At 43.6% G+C, this 22,748-nt stretch overlaps 1 protein-coding gene across 1 annotated transcript; it reads right to left on the minus strand.

The window, feature by feature from the left end:
* Positions 1–252: 252 nt before the first annotated feature.
* LOC310965478 (SCAN domain-containing protein 3) lies at positions 253–1,644 on the minus strand (the record flags this gene model as incomplete). The annotated part of the gene is made up of 1 exon (XM_083939093.1): positions 253–1,644. The coding sequence occupies one exon, from the start codon at positions 1,642–1,644 to the stop codon at positions 253–255; it is 1,392 nt and encodes a 463-aa protein (XP_083795219.1).
* Between the last annotated feature and the right edge of the window lie 21,104 nt (positions 1,645–22,748).

Genomic DNA, 22,748 nt, shown 5'->3' on the forward strand with positions numbered 1-22,748 from the left:
AAACACAAAGAATAAAGGACTTTATCATCATTTATATTTCTTCTTTCAAATAAAAAGTGCACTTAACAATGTGGTCTTAAAGGTAGTAGAAAACGTCAAAGTGTTTTGCAAAATCATAAATCACCAGGAATACAGAAATATAGTGCTTATTATGACAGAAGCAATAATATTTGGGAAAGATTTCACTGTTCTACACTGAGAAATATGAAGAGTTACATGTACAAAATGTCAATCTCAGTGTATTTTACTCACTCAGTGTGAAACCTGTGCCTGTTTGGATGAACAAAGAGCTGATATCCTGGCAGGAATTGAAGAAAGACACACACGAAGCTCTTCCTCAACAGCTCTCAGTTGCTCTCTGTTTGTAGTTTTGATGGCAGTCAGGCTGGAGAAGCTCACCTCACACAGATATGTCGTGGAAAATGGGAGCAATGTCACAATAGCTTTGTTTGCCAGAATAGGGAACTCCTTGGCAGCAGTCAACCAAAAACTGTCCAAAGGTAGATCAGCAAAGCTTAGCTTCAGACCACGATTTTGTCTCAGTTCAGTTAGTTCCTCCTGCTCCTGCAAAGTCATGTCCTTTCCAAAAACTGCTGAGCTGTATGGGTCCCTAACCCAGTCAAGGCTATCAGTGTAGGCTGAAGAGAAATAAAATGACATCTTCTCCTTGAGAGTTTTCAGATGTTTACTAATGATCTCACACAGTGCAGCAGTGTGAACATCTTGCCATTTCTTGGTGCGTGGAAACATTTCAAGGTTGCCACTTTCCACATGTTGTTGCCAGAGGTACACCTGTGAACGGAAGCCATTTATTTTATCCGTACTTGTGAGCAGGTTTTCATTCCGGCCTTGCATTCGTGTGTTCAGTTCATTCAGATGATGAAAAATATCCGCCAGATATGCCAGCCTTGCACACCACTCATCACTTGCAGGCAGTTTTGCGTAATCGGACCCCTCATTTGTCAGAAACACCTTGAGTTCCTCCAGCAGCTCATACACACGGGCCAGCACCTTGCCGCGGGACAACCATCGGACCTCCGTGTGAAACAACAAGGCTTTATGCTCCGCTCCCATTTCCTCACACAAAGACGCAAATATGCGGCTTTTCACAGGTCGTGTCTTTACAAAGTTTACAATGCCCACAACATCATCCAACACAGGGGCTAGTTCTGCTGGTAAAGTCTTGGCAACGAGGGCCTCACGGTGTAAGAAACAGTGCGTAACTATCACATCTGGGTTTGTTTCCTTCACTCTGCTAACGAAGCCTTTGGTGCGCCCGACCATGGCTGCGGCTCCATCAGTGCAGACACCCGTGCAGTTTTCCCACTTAAGTCCTCCTTTTTCGAGATACTCTGATGTGACCCGAAAAATTTCCTCTCCCGTTGTTCTTTCTGGCAAAGCCTTGCAAAACAGAAAGTTTTCTCTGATTACGTCTCCATCCACAAAACGCACATTGGCCAAGAGTTGAGCATGTCCACTAATATCCGTGGACTCGTCAAGTTGCAGCGCAAATTTCTCACTGATACGAATCTTTTCCAAAACCACACTTTCGATGTCGGCAGACATGTCATCAATACGTCTTGCAATTGTGTTATCTGAGAGAGGGACTTTGGCTACTTCTTTAACCGCTTCAGGTCCCAGCATCTCATTTACATGGCTTTGCGGGCGGGTAATATTAATGTCTCTGCCACAGTGTGGGACCGTTTGGATTTAGCTACAAGTTCAGCTACGTGGTAGCTAGCTTTAAGGGCTCTCTCATTTACCTTTGTGGTTTTTCTCATAAATGTTGCCTGTTTCTCCGTGTGTTCACGCAGGCGAACAAAATACTCCTTATTCTTATTTTGAAGCGACGGGTGTTTCGTTTGGAGATGGCGTTTAAGCTTGCTTGGTACCATAGCACTGTTGGATAGCCTCTCGCCGCACACCAAGCACAACGGGATCGGTGTCTTTGCATCCCCGGTGGAAGTAAATCCAAATGAAACGTAACTCTCGCTGTATTGCCTCGAGCTCACCGTCTTTGCTTTCTTTCCTCCACTCATACTAGGGCCTTCTTCTGGGTCCGAATTTTGTCCAGGGTCCAGTTCGGAATTGGCATTTTTCCTCTTCAAAAACTTCTCCATCACTGTCACCGTAGTCTCGCTTACCCACAATGCTTTTACCGCCAGCGGTCACTTTCATGCCTCACTAATTCTCTTGTCTCAACGTACAATGCAATGCGCTTCCTGCTGCCATCTAGTGTAATGGAAGAGTTTTACATGATTACGCTCTCAGTCACCACTGCAGAACGGTCACTCGACAATGGTATATTATTTGCAGATAATAATTAATTTGTTTTCAAACATTTTTTTTAGACCAATTAGGTGAAATTGGATAATTTCCCACGGCACACCTGACGATCTCTCACGGCACACTAGTGTGCCGCGGCACAGTGGTTGAAAAACACTGCCCTAACGGAATACCTAATAACCCCGCTGGCAAACCCTGCTACAGAGCAGGAGCGCAGGTTCAACAGTGCGCACACATGCACACGGGTCACAGTGGAGCACTGCTTCGGGTTGACTGCCTCCGTTATTCTTTTCCATACAGCGTTTTTATGGGCCCCTTTTATTCCACTCTTAAGACTGCCAAAAAGCACATCTTTATTTTGCTCCATATCGGATGTCAGGATGCTGATCTGTGTGTCGAAAAGTTTCTTTTCGTACCAGCGTTTCTCTTCTGCATGTTTGACCTCAGAGGGCTAGGCCTCCGAACCAGGAATATTTAAGGGCGTAACATGTTAATGACAATCAAATTCAGCCGCCGCATTTATCAAGGCCCGCTCATTCGTACGCTGAGATTGGTCAGATATGAATGTTTCATAAATCAAACGTGTGTCCTGTCGTACAACCAATTCTGCGCTCAGATCTGCGCCCGTTTTCAAGCAAGATTGATAGAGATTGATGAGGGCCAATGTCACATTTGGTTTGATTCTGCAAAACAAAAACGACAAACTCTGTTGTAATGTAATTTTATGTTTGGTAAAAATTTTTATCCACAAAATAGAATTCTAAAATCATCCCCCAATTTAATTTTTTCCCTGACTGAATTTAAAATACATGTAAAATCTCTAAAATTGATGAATGGAACTAAAGCATAGAAATTATATAACATTTTTTAAACATTTCCCCACTGTGTCCGCTAACTAATGAAACTGTTTTTTCCCCTTGTTAAAAAATAAAGCCTTAAATATTTTTACTTCATTATATATGTACTGCATACCTTATTTTATTAATTTTTTGCATGTACCTTATTGTATTGTCAATAAAGCCTTATGAATATGTTTGTAATGTTTTTGATGATTGCAAAATGTTCTGAATAAAGTTTTGAAAAAAATAAACATATTTTATACACACATTACACTGATGTGAGATCAGTATCTTCACATAGAGAATGTCATTATGTTATAATTGTCACTATTGACAGAACGAGCAGCTAGTACTGTCTCTCAGATTCACTTTTAGATAGGTTATCAGCAGCTAATCTAACGTTAGCATTAGCTAACAGCTGCTCAAAGTAAAAGATCCTTTAGAACCTTTAGCACTATCGACATCTGTGGTAAACGGCTAACTGTCCAATCCATAGATAGTATCAGGGTTTGTACAAGTGCTTGAAATCCTTGAATTTTGATGTTGTGTTTTAATGGTTTAAATAGTGCTTGGATTTTGGATAAAGTGCTTGAAAATGCTTGAAATGTACATGAAATGTATGTAGTCGTAAAAATATGTAATTGGCCACAGCTGTAAGGTGCTGGAAAAGCTTGGAAATTTGACCTTGGAAAAGGTGTACGAACCTTGTAGTATAAAGTAAAGTATCTATTTTACAGTCTATGGTCACCTCAATGATGTCCTTGACTTTTATAAAGTTTGTGCTCATACCAGTTGGGAAATCACATCACATGTAACAAACTGTGGTGCTGATGCTATTCACTTTGATTATTATTTATTTTTAGCGCTGTGGTAGCAGCGATCAAGCTTATGAGTTTACACTGACTAGTGGGACTTTGTTGTTTCTGCAGAGGAGGACAAGGACCAAGAGGTGGCTGCAGTCATCAGGGAACAGGGGGATTTTTTCTTTTTCTACTTTTACTTACCATGTTCCATGAAAACGTGAATCATCCCCTTCTCCCTTGGTACAAACCGATACAAGGTGCCTTGTTATTTTTAAGTGATCAACTCAGACAGATGCCGCTATTCCTGTGTGCAGTTAAATGTCAACAGTTTTCTTCAAACCCATGATGTCTATCCGGTGGTCTACCTCAAATGTTTTGCAAATAAAGTACTTATTTCATGGATTTGTATTTCAATATAAGAAAAAGTTATCCAAAGGAATGAACCTCTACCCAAATATTGTATAAATATAATATTGTCTGCTTTTACCAAAAGTAAATAAAATCCTCTTGATATGTTGTATGACTGATTGTAAAGACTGGTAAACATCAAGTACACTTCTGATAATTTATTGATAGGTGAATCATATGTTAGAAAACAATACAATTAAAACAGTGTGTCAAGGCACAAAGACAAAGAATAAACCTTGCCATGCAGAAGCAGAGAGGAGGGGGTCTGACAAAATATGTCTGTGCAATCCAGGATCACTGTGTGTCAGGAAATGCAGCAAATTCAGGTAGGATGTGTGCTTTGACATCTTCTAGTCGAATCCACAGGTGAATGGAACCCAGCCGTGAATACAAGAAGTGAGTCCATGATATTCTAATCCTGAATATGACGGTGGTCAGGTGACTCGAGAAACGATTGGCTGGATCCCTGAGACAGGCCCGCAGAAAGATACATCAGAGAGAGCAGCAATTCATCGACAAGCAGTTTTATAGCTTGGTGTGCAGTTACATGAGCATTAGTAGAGGAGATTCTGACAAATTTTGTGTTTGCTGCTGGCTCCACTTGTTTCCAAAAGGCCAGGAAAGATTTGTACGAATCAAATCTAAAATGAAACAAAAACAAGATATTTGGGTCAATGATAAGAGGCAAACAAGGAAGAGGAAGAGAGACCCTGCCCAGAGGAAGCCCGGGGCCCCCGTCTGGAGCCAGGCCCAGACGGAGGGAGCGCCTGGTGGCCAGGTTTGCTATGGAGCCCGGCCGGGCACAACCCGAAAAAGTGACGTGGCACCTCCCTCCTCTCCATCCTGTGGGCCCACCACTCGCAGGAGGAACCACTTGGGTCGGGTGCGTTGCTGCACGGGTGGCAGTGAAGGTGAGGGGCCTCGACAGACCAGACACGGGCAGCAGAAGCTGGCTCTTGGGACGTGGAATGTCACCTCTCTGTCGGGGAAGGAGCCGGAGCTCGTGCGGGAGGTGGAGCGCTACCAGTTAGATCTGGTGGGGCTTACCCCCACACACAGTCTCGGTTCTGGAACCGTACGCCTGGATAGGGGGTGGACCCTATTCTTCTCTGGAGTTGCCCAGGGTGTGAGTCGCCGGGCAGGTGTGGGGATACTCACAAACCCCCGGCTGAGCGCCGCGGTGTTGGTCCACCCCGGTGGACGAGAGGGTCGCCTCCTTACGCCTGCGGGTGGTAGGGGGGAAAACTCTGACTATTGTTTGTGCATATGCACCGAATAGCAGTTCAGAGTATTCAGCCTTCTTGGAGACCCTGAATGGAGTCCTGCATGGGGCAGGTAGGGGACTCCATAGTTCTGCTGGGAGACTTCAACGCCCACGTGGGAAATGATAGAGACACCTGGAGAGGCGTGATTGGGAGGAACTGCCTCCCTGATCTAAATCCGAGTGGTCGTCAGTTATTAGACTTCTGTGCTAGTCACGGATTATCTATAACTAACACCATGTTTGAACATAAGGATACTCATAAGTGTACGTGGCTTTTCTGGCATCCCTGTGGAGGTTGGGGGCATTGAACCGGAGTGGGCAATGTTCAAATCTTCCATTGCTGAAGCTGCAGCAGTGAGCTGTGTTCTCAAGGTCTTAGGTGCCTCAAGGGGCGGGAACCCTCGAACACCGTGGTGGACACCGGTGGTCAGGGAAGCTATCCGACTGAAGAAGGAGGCCTTCCGGGATATGTTATCCCAGAAGACTCCGGAGGCAGTTGCAAGGTACCGACAGGCCAGAAGGGCTGCAGCCTCTGCTGTGTCAGAGGCAAAGCAGAGGGTGTGGGAGGAGTTCGGAGAAGTCATGGAGAAGGACTTTCGGGCGGCACCAAGGTGCTTCTGGAAAACCATTCGACATCTCAGGAGAGGGAAACTGGGAACCGTCCAAGCTGTTTACAGTAAGGACGGGACGCTGGTGACCTCAGACGATGAGGTAATCGGGCAGTGGAAGGAGCCCTTTGAGGAACTCCTTAATCTGACTAACACGCCCTCTTTTGTAGAGGCAGAGCTGGAGGCTGATGGGGAATCATTGTAAATATCCCTGGCTGAAGTCACTGAGGTAGTCAAACAACTCCACAGTGGCAAAGCCCCAGGGGTTGATGAGATTCGTCCAGAAATGCTGAAAGCTTTGGGTTTGGAAGGGCTGTCTTGGTTGACACGTCTCTTCAACATTGCGTGGAAGTCTGGGACAGTGCCAAGGGAGTGGCAGACCGGGGTGGTGGCTCCTCTGTTTAAAAAGGGGGACCAGAGGGTGTGTGCAAATTACACGGGTATCACAATACTCAGCCTCCCTGGTAAAGTCTACTCCAAGGTGCTGGAAAGGAGGGTTCGTCCTATAGTCAAACCTCAAATTGAAACACCGCCCAGCTCTTCATTCTCGCAAGGATCCTGGAGGGGGCCTGGGAGTATGCTCATCCAGTCTACATGTGTTTTGTGGATCTGGAGAAGGCATATGACCGGGTCCCTCGGGAGATACCCTATCCTCCATTAAATCAACCATGGACCCTATATTTTTCTCAAACCAGTCTCTGTAAAATAAGGACTTATTTGGGTACAGTATGTATCTGTTGTTCCAGAGTATAGTAGCATGAGGTGAGAAGTTATGTACGTATAACATTTTCCAGTACATTAATATCTGTTTGTGGAACTCTGATAATAACACAGGGAGTTTATTAATATCAAAGTCTGTAATAAAAAGAAGTGTCAGTCCTCCATTTTTTTTGAATATATGATTTGGGATACAGTACCAAAAAGAGTTGCTATGTGTTATCCAAGATTTCAGCCAATTTATCTTCAAAGTTCCATTAAGGTGATCCAAATCAATAACCTTTGGTCCTCCTTCTGCTATTTCTTTGATCATGTTGCTTTTTTTTTCATAGAGTGTGGTTTGTTTCCCCAAATAAAATTGAGGTTAATTTGGTTTATGGATTTTATGAGTTCATTTGGGATGGCATGAGAGTAGAATGGGTATATACATCCTGACAAACTTTCCATTTTGGTAAGGTAAATTCGACCTAGTATTGATAAATCTCTCTGGAGCCATACATTTAACTTTGCTTTACATTCTTTTAGTTTGTTATCCACATTCAATGATTGACCTACTTTTGTATCCTTTGTTAGGTGGACTCCTAGATATTTGATTTATGATTTGATAGGGATATTACAAATATTTTCTAGCGGCGTGTCGTGAATAGAAAATAGTTAATTTTTTTTAATTAAATGTTAATCCTGAAGCCTTAGAGAATATTACATTTTTCTTCAATAGTTATTGGGATTTGATGTCTATTTTTCAGAAACATAGTTGTGTCATCTGCCAGTTGACTGATGATAAAATATGTACCTAAAACATTTAGTTTTTTAATGTCATTGCAGTTTTTATTATAAATTGCTAACATTTCAGTGACTAATAGAAACAAAAATGGTGAGATGGGACAGCCTGGGGGATTCCCACATCAATCTTAAAGCTGGAAGTAATCCCGTTGAGTAACGTGACACAACTGTTAATATTTTGGTATAGTCCCCTAATTAGATTTCTAAAGTTAACTCCAAACCCAAAATGTTCAAGCATCGTCATTATAAATCAATGCTCCACTGAATCAAATGTGTTGTAGAAATCTAAGAAAAGATTAAAACCGTTATCTTTAATGAGATCTCTGTACTGTATTACAGTATATCTATTACCAGCCTTATATTATTGTGGGTTGATCTTCCTTTTAAGAAGCCAGATTGTGTTTCTGCAATAAGATGTGAGATCCCTGTTTGAAACACTAGATGTTTATCTGATAGTGCTGTAACTAAATTTAAGGAAGCGATTCCATCTGCATTTACTTTAATGCCTTATCCTAATATTCCAGATACTTGCACTGACGTTTGTCTCTCTGAAATTGATCATTTTGTTGACAGTGTTGCAGGCTCACTACAAACAACACTCAACTCTGATGCTCCTTTAAAAAAGAAGATAATGAAACAGAGGAAGTTACTCACAAACTCACAAACCCGTGAACTAAAACAAATATCGCGAAAATTAGAAAGTAAATGGCACTCTACTAGATTGGATGAATCTCGCTTAGCTTGGCATGAAAGTCAAAAGACATATAGGAAGGCCCTCCATAATGCTAGAGCAGCCTATTACTCATCTTTAATAGAGGAGAATAAGAACAATCCTAGATTTTATTTAAGCACTGTAGCCAGGCTGACAGATAGCCACAGCCCTATTGAGCCATGTATTCCTATAACCCTCAGTAGTAACAACTTCATGGCCTTCTTTAATGACAAAATTATAACTATTAAAGACAAAATAAACTCGCTTGGCACCGATTTTTCTTCAGACCCAGGAACCTTAGAAACTGTACGACCTGATATATTCTTGGACTGCTTTTCTACAGTCGACCTTAACAAATTAACCTCTACTATTTCAGCATCAAATACCTTTACTTGTCTCCTAGACTCTATTCCAACTAGGTTACTTAAAGAAGTGTTACCTTTAGTTAGCACTCCTGTATTAGATATGATTAACATGTCTTTATCAGCAGGTTATGTACCACAGTCTTTTAAAGTAGCTGTAATCAAACCTCTTCTTAAAAAGCCCAGTCTTGATTCTGAGGTACTAGGCAACTATAGACCTATATCTAACCTTCCTTTTCGCTCTAAGATCCTCAAGAAATTAGTCGCCAATCAGCTGTGCGACTTTTTACATAATAATGAGTTACTTGAGGATTTCCAGTCAGGATTTAGAGCGAATTATAGCACTGAGACAGCACTGGTAAAAATTACTAACGACCTTCTCATAGCTTCAGACAAAGGACTTGTCTCTGTGCTTGTTTTGCTGGATCTTAGTGCTGCCTTCGACACTATTGACCATCACATCCTGCTACAGAGACTAGAGCATCTGATCGGTATTAAAGGAACCGCACTGAGCTGGTTTAAGTCTTATTTATCAGATAGATCTCAGTTTGTACATGTTAATGACAAATCCTCCATTCACACTAAAGTTAGTCACGGAGTCCCACAGGGTTCTGTCCTTTGACCGATTCTATTCACCTTATATATGCTTCCCTTAGGAAATATTATAAGGAAGCACTCCATAAATTTTCATTATTATGCTGATGATACACAATTATATTTATCGATCATACCAGAAGACACTGATCAGTTAGATAAACTTCAAATGTGCATTAAGGAAATAAAAAGCTGGATGACCTGCAATTTTCTGATGTTAAACTCACATAAAACTGAAGTCATCGTAATTGGCCCCAAAGGCCTCCGAAAATCAATAACTAAAGATATTGTTACTCTGGATGATGTTGTGTTGTCCTCCAACACCACAGTAAGGAATCCGGGTGTTATTTTTGACCAGGATATGTCCTTCGATTTTCGCCTGCGTAATGTTGCGAAAATTAGGAACATTGTGTCTGCAGAAAAACTAGTCCAGGCATTTGTTACTTCTAGGCTAGACTACTGCAACTCCTTATTATCAGGCTGCTCCAATAAGTCTGTTAAGAGTCTCCAGTTGGTCCAAAATGCTGCAGCTCGTGTACTAACAAAAACAAACAGAAGAGAACATATTTCTCCTGTATTAGCCTCTTTGCACTGGCTACCTGTAAAATCTAGAATATAATTTAAAATCCTTCTCCTTACCTATAAAGCTCTTATTGGTCAGGCTCTGTCGTATCTTAAAGAGCTCATAGTACCGTATCACCCGACTAGATGGCGCTCTGAAAATGCAGGGCTACTTGTCGTTCCTAAAGTCTCCAAAAATAGAAGGGGAGGCAGAGCCTTTCAGCTACCAAGCTCCTCTCTTGTGGAACCAACTCCCAAGTGTTATTCGGGAGGCAGACACTGTCCCCATATTTAAGAGTGAACTTAAAACTTTCCTTTTTGATAAAGCTTACAGCTATGGCTTACGAGCCCTCAGCTATGTTGTTGTTGTTATTCTTAAAGCTGCGTTTGTTCAGCTTAATGATGCTGCTGTAAGCCTAGTCTGCTGGGGGATAATACTTTTCCTAATACTCTGACCTTCTCTCCTCTCTGTCTATGTCATTCATGTCTCATCAATGCATGTTATTAATTCAACTTCTTCCCCGGAGTTGTTTGTGCTTCGTCCTCTCGCAGGTCTCTGCTTATGGTGGTGGTGCCTACTGCCGTGGTCCTGTGGGTAGGTCTCTGCTGATGGTGGTGGTGCCTATTGCCGTGGTCCTGTTTGTAGGTCTCTGCTGATGGTGGTGGTGCCTGCTACAGTGGTCCTGTGCAGTTCTCTGCTGATGGTGGTGGTGCCTGCTGCCTTGTTCCTGTGTATCAGGTCCCTGCTGATGCTGGTGGTGCCTGCTGCCCTGGTCCTGTGCGCAGGTCTCGGCTGATGCTGGTGGTGATTCCTGTTGCCGTGGTCCTGTGGTCCTGTGTGCAGGTCTCTGCCGATGGTTTCGGTGCCTGCTGCCGTGGTCCTGTGTGTAGGTCTCTGCTGATCGTGGTGGTGCCTGCTGCCGTGGTCCTGTGTGCTGGTCTCTCCTGATGTTTGTGGTGCCTGCTGCCCTGGTCCTGTAGGCAGGTCTCTGCTGATCGTGGTGGTGCCTGCTGCCGTGGTCCTGCATGGCGCTTCCTGCTACTTCAATAACTATTAGTCATTTATACTGTCACTAATCTTATAAATTATCAAATTTGTAGCCATAAAACACCATCAGTTGTATGTCTTGCTGTATCGTAGCTGCTATTGCCCCTACTCACCATCGATCATGTTTGTCATAACTATTATCATTTTCATGTTCTCTCACCTTGGATGTGCGTGTTCCTGCTGTTCTGCTGTGTAGACTGCCATAACATGTGGGTCATGTTCCCATTACTATAGATATTGTTATAGTAACTGTTACTCGCTGGCTGCTTGCATCTCTGGAAGTGTGTCAGTCTCTCTGTCTTTTGTCTATCTTTGTGTTTCTCTCTTTCTCTCTCCTTTTCTTCCACCCCAACCGGTCAAGACAGATGGCCGTCCTCCACAGAGCTGGGTCTGTCCGACCTTCCTGCCTGCCTTCCTGCCTGCCCAGGAAGGTTTTCGTTGCCACCATACTCTACGGGGGAATTGTTGGGTCTATGCCTACTCTGTAAAGTGTCCTGAGATAACTTTTGTTATGATTTGGTACTATAAATAAAATTGAATTGAATTGAATTGAATTGAATTGATTGAATTGAATTGAATTTAATATTATTGTGGGTTGATCTTCCTTTTAAGAAGCCAGATTGTGTTTCTGCAATAAGATGTGCGATCCCTGTTTGAAGACGGATCATGAAAATGTAGGTTAGGAGCATGTAATCTGAATTTCTTAGAGTAATAGGCCTTCTGTTTTCTATAACTCCGGGGTCTTTATTTGGCTTTGGAATTGAGACGATAACATCATGTCTCATTGTGGGTGGGAGCATACATGTCCTGGAAAGAAAGAAAGAAGGCTGATGCAGTAATTTCCCAGAGGTGTCTATAAAAGTTTCCAGTGAGACCATCTGAGCCGGGGACTTTATTGAGAGAGAGACACGTCCTATTACTGCATCAAGTTCTGTGATTGTTATTTCATTTTCACATGTTTTTTTTTATAGTTGTCATCAATTTCAGGAATATATTTTGCTATATCCTTTAAAGATGTATAAGAATCCTCTTTAGAAAATTTAGAGCTGTAAAGATGGCTATAAGACGTACACAGTTCCCAAGAGATTAACTTTTCATCTGTGATTTCTTTGTTATTAACTGTCAGGTATCTGATATTATTTTTTTTGTCTTCTTTTTTCAAGACCACAAAAATATGCTGTGTTTTTCTCTCCCTCTTCTATCAATTTAGCTCTGGACCGAACAAACCAGGGGCAGCAGCTCTATCAGGGGACCCCAAACTTCCCTTTCCCGGGCCACATTAACCAGCTCTAACTGGGGGATCCCGAGGCGTTCCCAGGCCAGTGTGGATAAATAATCTCTCCACCTAGTCCTGGGTCTTACCCGAGGCCTTCTCCCAACTGGACGTGCCTGGAACACCTCCCTAGGGAGGTGCCCAGGGGACTGCAAAAAGCAGAGACGAGATCCTCAGCCCACCGAACTGCAACCCCTCCCCACCACGACTACCCCTCGATATCCTGTCCAATCACGAACAGGATTGGGGACAAAGCGCACCCCTGGCGGAGGCCAACCCTCGCCGGGAACGAATCTGACTTACTGCCGAGGATCCGGACACAGCTCTCGCTTTGGGTGAACAGAGATTGGATGGCACACAGGGGTGACCCCCTCACCCCATACTCCTGCAGCACTTCCACAGTATCTCCCGAGGGACCCGGTCATATGCCTTCTCCAGATCCACAAAGAACATGTAGACTGGATGGGCATACTCCCAGGCCCCCTTCAGGATCCTTCAATCTGAGGTTCCACTATAGGACGAACCCTCCTTGCCAGCACCTTGGAGTAGACTTTACCAGGGAGGCTGAGTATTGTGATTCCCCTGTAATTGGCGCACATCCTCTGGTCCCCCTTTTTAAATAATGGGAACTACCACCCCAGTCTGCAACTCCCTTGGCACTGTCCTAGACTTCCACGCAATGTTGAAGAGACGTGTCAACAAAGACAGCCCCTCCAAACCCAAAGCTGTCAGCATTTCTGGATGAATCTCATCAACCCCTGGGGCTTTGCCATTGTGGAGTTGTTTGACTACCTCAGTGACTTCCACCAGAGATACTGACAAAGATTCCCCATCAGCCTCCAGCTCTGCCTCTACAAAAGAGGGCGTTAGTCGATTAAGGAGTTCCTCAAAGTGCTCCTTCCACCGCCCGATTACCTCATCAGCTGAGGTCACCAGCGCCCCGTCCTTACTGTAAACAGCTTGGACTGCTCCCCTTTTCCCCCGCCTTAGGTGTCGAATGGTTTTCCAGAAGCACCTTGGTGCCACCCGAAAGTCCTTCTCCATGACTTCTCCGAACTCCTCCTACACCCGCTGCTTTGCCTCTGACACAGCAGAGGCTGCAGCCCTTCTGGTCCGTCGGTATCTTGCAACTGCCTCCGAAGTCTTCTGGGATAACATAGGCCTCCTTCTTCAGTCGAACAGCTTCCCTGACCACCAGTGTCCACCACGGTGTTCGAGGGTTACCGCCCCTTCAGGCACCTAAGACCTTGAGGTCACAGCTCACCGCTGCAGCTTCAGCAATGGAAGATTTGAACATTGCCCACTCCGGTTCAATGCCCCCAACCTCCATAGGGATGCCAGAAAAGCTCTGCCGGAGGTGTGAGTTGAAGATCTCTCAGACAGGGGCCTCCTCCAGACGTTCCCAGTTCACCCGCACTACTCATTTGGGCTTACCTGGTCTGTCCAGAATCTTCCCCCATCCTGTGACCCAACTCATCACCAGATGGTGATCAGTTGACAGCTCTGCCCCTCTCTTCACTCGAGTGTCCAAAACATACAGACTCAGATCCGATGATGATGATTATGTTCGAACATGGTGTAAGTTATAGACAATACGTGGTGATTTTATGACATACTAAGTGGTTTGCAATCAACCAGTGGTCAATTCTAGATTTTAGCTGGTAATTTGGACTGAACCATGAGAACTTAATTATTCCAGGATTAAGGTGTCTCCATGCATCAACTAGACCCTGTTCATTGCAGAAGTTAGTAAATGTAGTATTTAAGAGGATATTTATCAAGAAAATCATCCTGGACTAAAGTGATTAGAATATTCTTTGTTGAATGTGATGGTTTCAGACGATCTAAATGTAAATCAATTTTCTCAAATAAGTTCTTGTTTTCTCTACTTTCATTGCATCCATATATGTAAATCAAAATGAATATCAAACAATGAAGGGTTATGATCAGAACAGCCAATGGCCTTGTTCATCTGCAGTGTGTGTTACAATCTGGCCTTGGAAGTTTTTTTAGAAGGATGGCGACCCCTGCTGATCTTGAAGTGCCATGTCTGAAGTAAGCTATATCTCCCCATTGTTTAGACCAAAACACAGTGTCCTCAATCTTGGTGTGAGTTTCTTGTAGAAAATATTTTTTTCCATTCTTCCCTTTACAGAACAAAAAAAAGCTTTTCCTTTTGGTTATGTCCCTTAGACCCCTTTAATGGAGATAAGAGGGGTGTAATTTCTTGAAAGTCAAACATAAAACACAGAACACAAAAAGAACAATGGAATTGTTTGAAGTGTTATGAAATATGAATAAGTTTGTTACCTTATAGGTAGTAGGTAGTAAGACCTGAACATATTAACTTTCATAATTAAACTCACCTGTTTGTGGGACTCAGTATCCCAGATATAGATTTGAGGTCAGTTATGTCTAAGGTATGACTCTGTCTGTTAATGAAGGCATAGGGGCCTCAGAACACTTCAGTCCTGCCTTCCTTGCACGCCAATAACAGGAAATAGAGGCCAATAAGATCACGTCCTGCCAAGTGAATAACAGGACTATTTTTGGGCATGTTTTGATGACGTTCTGGACACACACACACACACACACACACACTCTTTAACAAACATCTCCTGGATGCACTGGGACGCATCATCAGTGTTGTTTCCTGGTGCCGTAGGGTGTATCAGGTCTTGCAACAAACACCCTCGCCCTGGCTACCCTGCCAGGAGTGATTAAGTCCCAGCCCGCGTCCCAGATCAGCCCTCTTAATCCACAGCCACCTTGTGGCTTTCTCTGCGGCTTCACTGGCAGATTGAATGGCCCTCTTCTTGGCCGCCCCTGTAATAACCAGTCGACCGAATACTTTGCAGAGCGAGCATCCTGCAAAGCCTCTGCAGCGAACTTCTACTTGCTCATAGACTGTCCTCCAGCCCCTGCCTCTGCACACCTCCACCAGTTCCTGGTACTTCTCGCGCTCCTTTTGTTGGCTTCCTCAATCCGCTCTTGCCAGGGCACGGTTAGCTCCAGCATGATCAGTTGTTTTGAGACCTCAGATGTTATAATCATGTCTGGTCGGAGGGATGTTGGTGCAATGTGTTGTGGGAACCTCAGCTGTTTTCCAAGGTCAACCTGCTGCACCCAATCAGGGGCTGTGTGGAGGAGGCCTGTTGTTGCCTGTGGCCGAGTCTGTGTTCTCTCTCCGGCCTTGACGAGGGGGACTGTCTTAGGAGCTCGATGGTGTCTACTGGTGCTGATAGCTGAGGCTATACTCTCAGCTACTGCCTTAAGCACCTGGTCATGGCGCCAACAATAGCGACCGTCAGCCAGGGCTTTTGGGCAGCAGCTAAGGAGATGTTCTAGGGAGCCTCTTCTGGAGAAAAGGGGACAAGAAGGTGTCTCACTCTTCCCCCAGGTTTGAAGGTTTGCTGGGCTTGGGAGGGCATCATAGACTGCCTGCACCAGGAACCGGACACACACACACACACACACACACACACACCCTGGGAGAGCCTGGGAGGTGATGGCCAGTAGTAGCGTAGGATAAAGCAGTAGTGTATATATGAAATCATGGTGCATGTCAACACACGAACATCAGTATAAAGTGAGAGACTGGAAGGAGACATTTTGGGATTTGTCCGAAGAAGGTGTAGTGAGAGCTTCTGTGAATTTGTGTTAGAAAAAATCCCCCCTTGATGGTTGAGACGATCTCTGCTGACTCATTTGTAGATCTTTCTATTTTTATAATACACCGTTCTGCAGTAAGATCTTTGCAGGTTTCTCCGGCACTGCTTTCTTTAAAAGGGACCTTATCTCCTTTTGACTTTTTCTGAGGTACTGGTGGATTGGAACGAGAATGTAAGTTTTTTGTTCCTTTGGTGCTTGTCTCCATGTCCTCATGTCCGCAATAGTTTTGTTATGAAAGCCTTAGCTCTAGCGTTAGCACTAGCTTTAGCCATGTTACGGTTTGAATTGCGGCTTTTAGAAAGTGATTTAACTGAAGTCATCGACTAATCCTCAGCGCTTCTGGCCAATTTACAACTAACCGAAATAAGTTCTTGTGAGTTGTTATTCAAATAGTTCAATTTCAAGGTCCCTCTACCTGGAGCTGTTTATGGCGCGCCTGCACTCCTCGCCATCTTGCCGCAAACCCCAATACACATACCTTGTATAAAAGCGAATATCCTCCTGGGATCCGGCGATGCGTTGTATTGTAATTGTAGTCCGCAGCTGCAGAGACTCGAGCTGCAGCTAACGGTGACTTCCACAGGCTGAATGCTGTCCTCTTCTTCTGTCCGCCGTCAGCAACTCTGGGGTCAGAGTATGGGTCGGAGGTCTCGGGCCACACAGCCTTCACCTTGGTATTCACAGGGAAACGATGGAAACTCGGGATGGAATTATACATGAATTACACATATACATTATATATGAAGTTGTACACAGTGGTGAAGAAGCATCTTCTTTACTTGGTGCTGAAGCTTTAAACGCTTACCAGCTTTTACAACAGTGAGACTCATTTTTTCACACTACGCTGGACGCTCTGTCAGTAGAAGGTAAGCTAGCATTATTACCGGAAGTGGCTCAGCTCACCACGGACAACCCGGAAATGCACCGAGTGAGCTTCCTAACAGCGCCCCTGCTGGTTGAACAGGGAGGCAGCAGTCCCTTCATATTCAAATCCAGCAGCTTTTATTTGTGGATCTCGATTTGCGGTAGGAACGTCTCAAAATAACATAATCGAGAGAAAAGCAAAAAAGCAATCCACAGTTGCAGAATCCAAATCCAAATGCAAGTACATTTATTTTTAAATATCAAAAATATTTTTACAAATACACGTTCATTTTTACAGGAAGAGAAACGCGGGCAGATACAGGATGAGGTCCGGACTGCAGTGCAGGAAGGAAGGACAAGCAGAGCGGCTGGTCTGGGGCAGCAGGGGGCCTGGACCAGATGGGAACACGCCATGGCAGTCTGAGCCACACCGCATCAGCTTCCTGATCCTGGCAGTCTATAATGTCCTCCCTAGTCCGGCGAACCTCTTCACCTGGGGGAAAGTGGAGACCCCGAACTCCCAATTGTGTTCCGCAAGAGGCACTCTAGAACACATCCTGAGCTGCTGCCCAAAAGCGCTCAGCCAGGGCCGTTACACCTGGCCCCACAACCAGGTTCTGAAGCCGATTGCAGAAGCCATCAGCAAAAGAATCAGCAGCTCTGGCCGAGTGCGCAACGCAACCTGCGCAATTGCTTTTGTCAAAGCAGGAGACCAGCCAAAGGCAGGCCGTAAAAAGCCACCATCCTGGATCCTGGCATCAGCACAAGACTGGCAGCTCTCTGTAGACATGGAGAAGCAGTTGCGGTTCCCTCAGCACATTGTCCGCTCCGCACTGAGGCCAGATATCCTTCTGGTCTCAGAGAGCACAAAGAACATCGTGATCATGGAGCTGACCTGGCCATGGGAGGACCGCTTGGGGGAGGCCCATGAAAGGAAGAGGACCAAGTATGATAACCTGGTCATCGACTGTCATGCACAGGGCTGGAACGCTAGGTGTATGCCCATCGAAGTCGGCAGTAGAGGATTTGTGGGGCACTCGCTCCACAAAGCCCTAAGTGCCCTGGGCATCACAGGAACAGCAAGGAGCAGAGCCATCAAGAACATCACCGAAGCAGCTGAGAAAGCCTCCAGATGGCTCTGGATTCGGAGAGGAGAACCATGGGGAAATGTGAATGCCACTTGAACACAAGCCCGATTTGATCACCCGTGGTTGGGTCACCTGAGTAGGATGTCTGAAGTTTGAAAGACCCGAGTCATCTGATGATCTCAGGTAACAACACTGATTCAAGAACTAGAACTTACAAATGAGTTTATTTATTTGTATGTCACGTTTTTATATTTGTATATTTGTATTAGTTTATTTATAAATCTTAGCATATTAATACATCTTTTTGAGACAATTCTACCTCCATAGTAAATAACCATGCTGTGATCTACTCAAATGCAAATCAGGAGTACGTGTGTCTCCACTGAAAAGACATACAAGGAAGGAAATGTATAATCAGATACACAGGTACATTAGACTAGCTTACACTCTTCAAAAGCCTTCACTTCCCTCAGGAATTTCAGTTTACATTTTGCAGAGGCATTAGTCAGTTGAACAACTGAAGCATGATTTACTTTTATTATGTGGTTGGAAACTATGGTTGGGACTATACTGCCACACCGTTATACTCAGTGATGACATTTTGTGTATTTTTCCAACTGTGCATGGTAACGTTGATAGAATGATTAACAATTGCTAACGTCCATTAAGTCCCCTGTTCATTATTTACCTTGAATGATAAGAAAACATAAGAATGATAACTTTAAAGAAAATCTTTAACAGTACCTGACAGTTTAAAACAGTATAGAAGTATCTGTATAAACAGCGAGAGCGAGAGTCAGCTGTGTCATTTTGCTGTTTATATATATATATTTATATAAATATATATATATTTACATATATATATATTTATACTACAACATTTACTATGGACGTGAAAATCCAAGCAGTTGTCGGTGGAGGAGACAAACTGTCTCCTCGGAGTATGGTCGTCTTCAGAGGGACAGAACAGAGCATCAAATGTTACGGAACCTGGTACGTTTCACTTTTATCTGAACAATACAACCGGAAGAACCTTAATGTTTTTCTCTTAATCTGTCCACTGCACCTTAGATTATTATATGTTTACATTAGCACTACAATTAGACCGCTTATTTATACATTTTATTTTTTAGGTATCTTTAATATTGTATTTTTATATTACTGCTTCTATGTGTCTGTGTCTAATGCTACTGTTACACTGCAATTTCCCAGCTTGGGAGCAATAAAGTATCCCTATTCAAATGTTTCGCCTTGTTGCAAAACAAGTATTTATTTCTTAGCTGTTTAGTTTACCAAATCAACTGACTACTGCTTTTAACAGCAGCCGTTAGTAGCTAACGTTATACTAGCTTGGGTAATCTAAGTTGGCCAGCTAGCATGATATTGCTAACAATAGTTAAAATTAACATTCATGCTATTGCTACTTTCTACCACTGCCAATGACTCACTAAGCGTGACTAATTACCAAAGTAACTTAACACCTGGCTTCACAAAAAGCTGACACTGTGTAGAGTTTAACTTAGTGGACAAGTTTGTGGTTTGTGACTGTTCTCTTGTTTGTTGTTGTTGTTGTTGTTGTTGTTGTTTATAGAGCTGTCAGCCAGAGAAGATAATGAAACCGACCGGGGCCCGACAAACTCTGAGCCTGACCTCTGAGTTGATCCTGAGATGGGAAACTCTGCCTTTTCTGAACAGCCGATCAAAGTTACTTCAGCTCTGAGTAGGTTGAGCATGAACATAACAAACATAATCAAGGGAGCTCTGATACGAGGATTCACCATGGTATCAGGTACATTTATTTTTATTTAAAACTTTTATTTAAACTCGGGAATAAATTGAGGAGCAACCTCATTTGCAATATAGCCAAGATAAAAACACAAATATTAGAAAAAAGGCAGAACCTCCATTTTAATCCTGTAGATGTAGAGATATTAATGCATGTACTGTAAATGCACCCGTGCACATTTATCTTTAAGAGCCTTAGTCAGAGGATGGAAAGTGTCAATAAATGAACACAATAAAGTTGCATTCTATGTTCTCCATTGATTCATAATTTTTTTTTTAAAAGTTGAAGATTTAAAAAAAATATCCTGAAAAATAATTCTGCTCTCTGAAATAGGGCCTTGGAGCTATGGCCACTGGACTGCAGCCCAGCCACACAGTCTTCATCTCAGGAGGCCAGACGTAAGGGGTAAGGTTTCATGTGCTGGGTAAAAACTTGTCACAACAGACACCATGCAAACATTGAGATATTTACATTAACCAGCCACTTCATTAGATGCTCTTGTAGACACTGATCCAAAACAAAAGATATAAAGTCTGTCTTTGGAGGTCAGAAAAAAAGTAATTCTGAGTGTAAGTAAATGTCTGTGACCTGAAGCTATTTTCATTTGCTGTGACAGACTGAGCTTATCCCACAGTGAGGCTGGGACTTCTTATTTGGTGGAAGACACTGGGGTCATTATATGTAAGTAACTTTAATCTGAAAACATTTTCTGTTTTGTTGTTGTTGTGTTTTTAAACTTGTCTCTCTTTTTCAAGCGGTATGTAAAATGCAATCAGCCAGACCCTGCGCCCCAAGCTGAAGCCATGAGAGGTTCAGCCCAGAGAAGAAAGAGTGTAAGGGCGCACTCACACTGTCCATTCGTACCATGCCCAAACATGCTTCACAGCCAAAGTCGAGTTTGTTTGACCAGTGTGAGTACAACTGTAACGCTCCTAGGCACAGCAAGCTTGACAAGCTAGAGCGATATTGAACTGAAGCCTCTAGCCCTTCTCTATCATTCTCAATAGGGGTGGAACGGTTTTTTCAAAGAAATCGGTCCCGTTAGGTACGCATGTCATGGTTCGGGACACGTGTGTACCGTTCGGTTTATGAGGTGCAACGTAGCGTAAGCCTTCATGACCACTGTCCTTTCTTGTATCTCAGCGCGCGCTTGGAGACTTGCTCCCTGTAGGCGCGCGGCCACAATGCTACGCACGCTCCAGCTGCGCTCTTCTTCGTGGGTTTCTGAATCCTATTGGCAGCAGCTCGCTAAGCTCCGCTCTGTTATTGTTCTCAACTGTTTCTGTCTGGTTAAATCACCACCGCAATGTCTGTTTCTACTCTGAAAAAAAGAACAGTTGACACACAAAACCACCAGTTCACCAGAGAATGGACAGAAGTTTTTGTTTCTGTCACTGCACAGCCTGGGTTTACTCTGCAGCCATATCTGAGTGTAAAGAGGAGAAGTTAATAAGGTATTTTCAGAAAAATCATGCTACTCTGCATTTATGTTACGTTAATTTGTGCCAGTCCAGTTTTTGATGAATAAACTAATGTTTCATACGTGCTTGTCAGCCTGGTAAAGTAACTGAAGTAATCAGATAAATGTAGTGGAGTAAAAAGTAGAATATTATCACTGATTTATAGTGAAGTGGAAGTATGAAGTAGCATGTAAATAAAATACTTCAGTAAAAGTAAAAGAGCCTCAAACTTTACTTTAGTCCAATAATTGAATGAAATCCTCTGGTTAACAGGTTTGTTCATTTAACAAGGATTGTTTTTTGACAAGCTTGTTGCACTTTGAGGTCATGACTACTATTTATATTGATTAAATAAAGACAATATATGTACTATATTGGATTATGTAAAATATCCATAAATGTGTTGCTTAAAATGCATAAATGAAGCAATGTCTCTCCTACTGTTTCAAAATCTCAGTTCCCTTTCATTTAAGATTGTTACAGTAATCCCTAAACATGCTGCCTCATTATTTCAGTTTTTGCATGATTGCATGACATGTCCTTAAGAATATCTGATTAATAAAATAATCTAATTATTAGGCTACAGATCTGATACATGGTATTTTTAGAATCTAAAAGAAATAGAAAAAAACAACCGAACCGAACCAAAAAACCGTGACCCGAAAACCTTGATATGAACCGAACAGTGGATTTTGTGAACCGTTCCACCCCTAGTTCTCAACACCCATGTCCACTGAGTGCAGGCAGCCCAGCTCTCCCTGTGTAAAGAGAGAGGGCTGACCGGCCACTCCGTGAAACGCCCTCGTGCTGCTTTGGCGCGTAGCACACACCGTCTATGCGCTCTGACGCCTCTAAACAGTGGCGTGTCGGGCCCTACAAGCTGTGTTATGGCAGACAAGTTCGACTTGTTTGTCAACAATTTTTTTTTTTTTGTACATGTTTTAACATTTGACAGCACCCTCGGCAATCTGCCTGGCGTGTGGGGACATTTTTATTACAGAGTTCATGAAAGTGCTTGTGTGACAGAGCTGAAAACACTGTTTTCGTATCACTTGCGCGGGCACCAGAACATGAAAGTCCGCCCGATTTTGGCACTCTGTCTGGAACACATCCCGTGGAGCCTGTAACGAGGTCGGGAGGAGGTGAAGCGGCCTGTGAAGGGGGGTAACTGGGCTTGCTCTCCTCTGGAGAAGGTCCATCAGGCCGGCCGCGGTAGCTGGAGGAGGTGGCGGTGCTATTAAGAATAGAATAAGTCCAGACATGCCACACATATCGGGTGAGTGTCCCAGCCAGAAAGTATTTCTACTTCTGGAGGTATGGCTACCTGTTGGGAAGGTATTGCTACCTGTTTGAATAAGGTATTGCTACCTGTTGGAAAAAAGGTAGTTCTATCTGTTATTCGGAAAAATATTGCTATTTTTCACGTCAGTAGATAATGGTACAGCTGGCAACGAGGCGCCCGTGACCCGAGTTGTGCACTCTAGTCTGTGGACAGTTTAGCCTAGCAACAAATATACAGTCGTCAACAGGCTTCTATGAGAAGCGAGAAAAGGTTTTTGAATGACGACCCTCGCTATGTCAGCCTGTTATATAGGGGGAGGGTCCCTGCTCCTCATGACA

This window comes from Echiichthys vipera (genome assembly GCF_963691815.1).
Source record: "Echiichthys vipera genome assembly, chromosome: X".
NCBI classification, from domain to species: Eukaryota; Metazoa; Chordata; class Actinopteri; order Perciformes; family Trachinidae; genus Echiichthys; species Echiichthys vipera.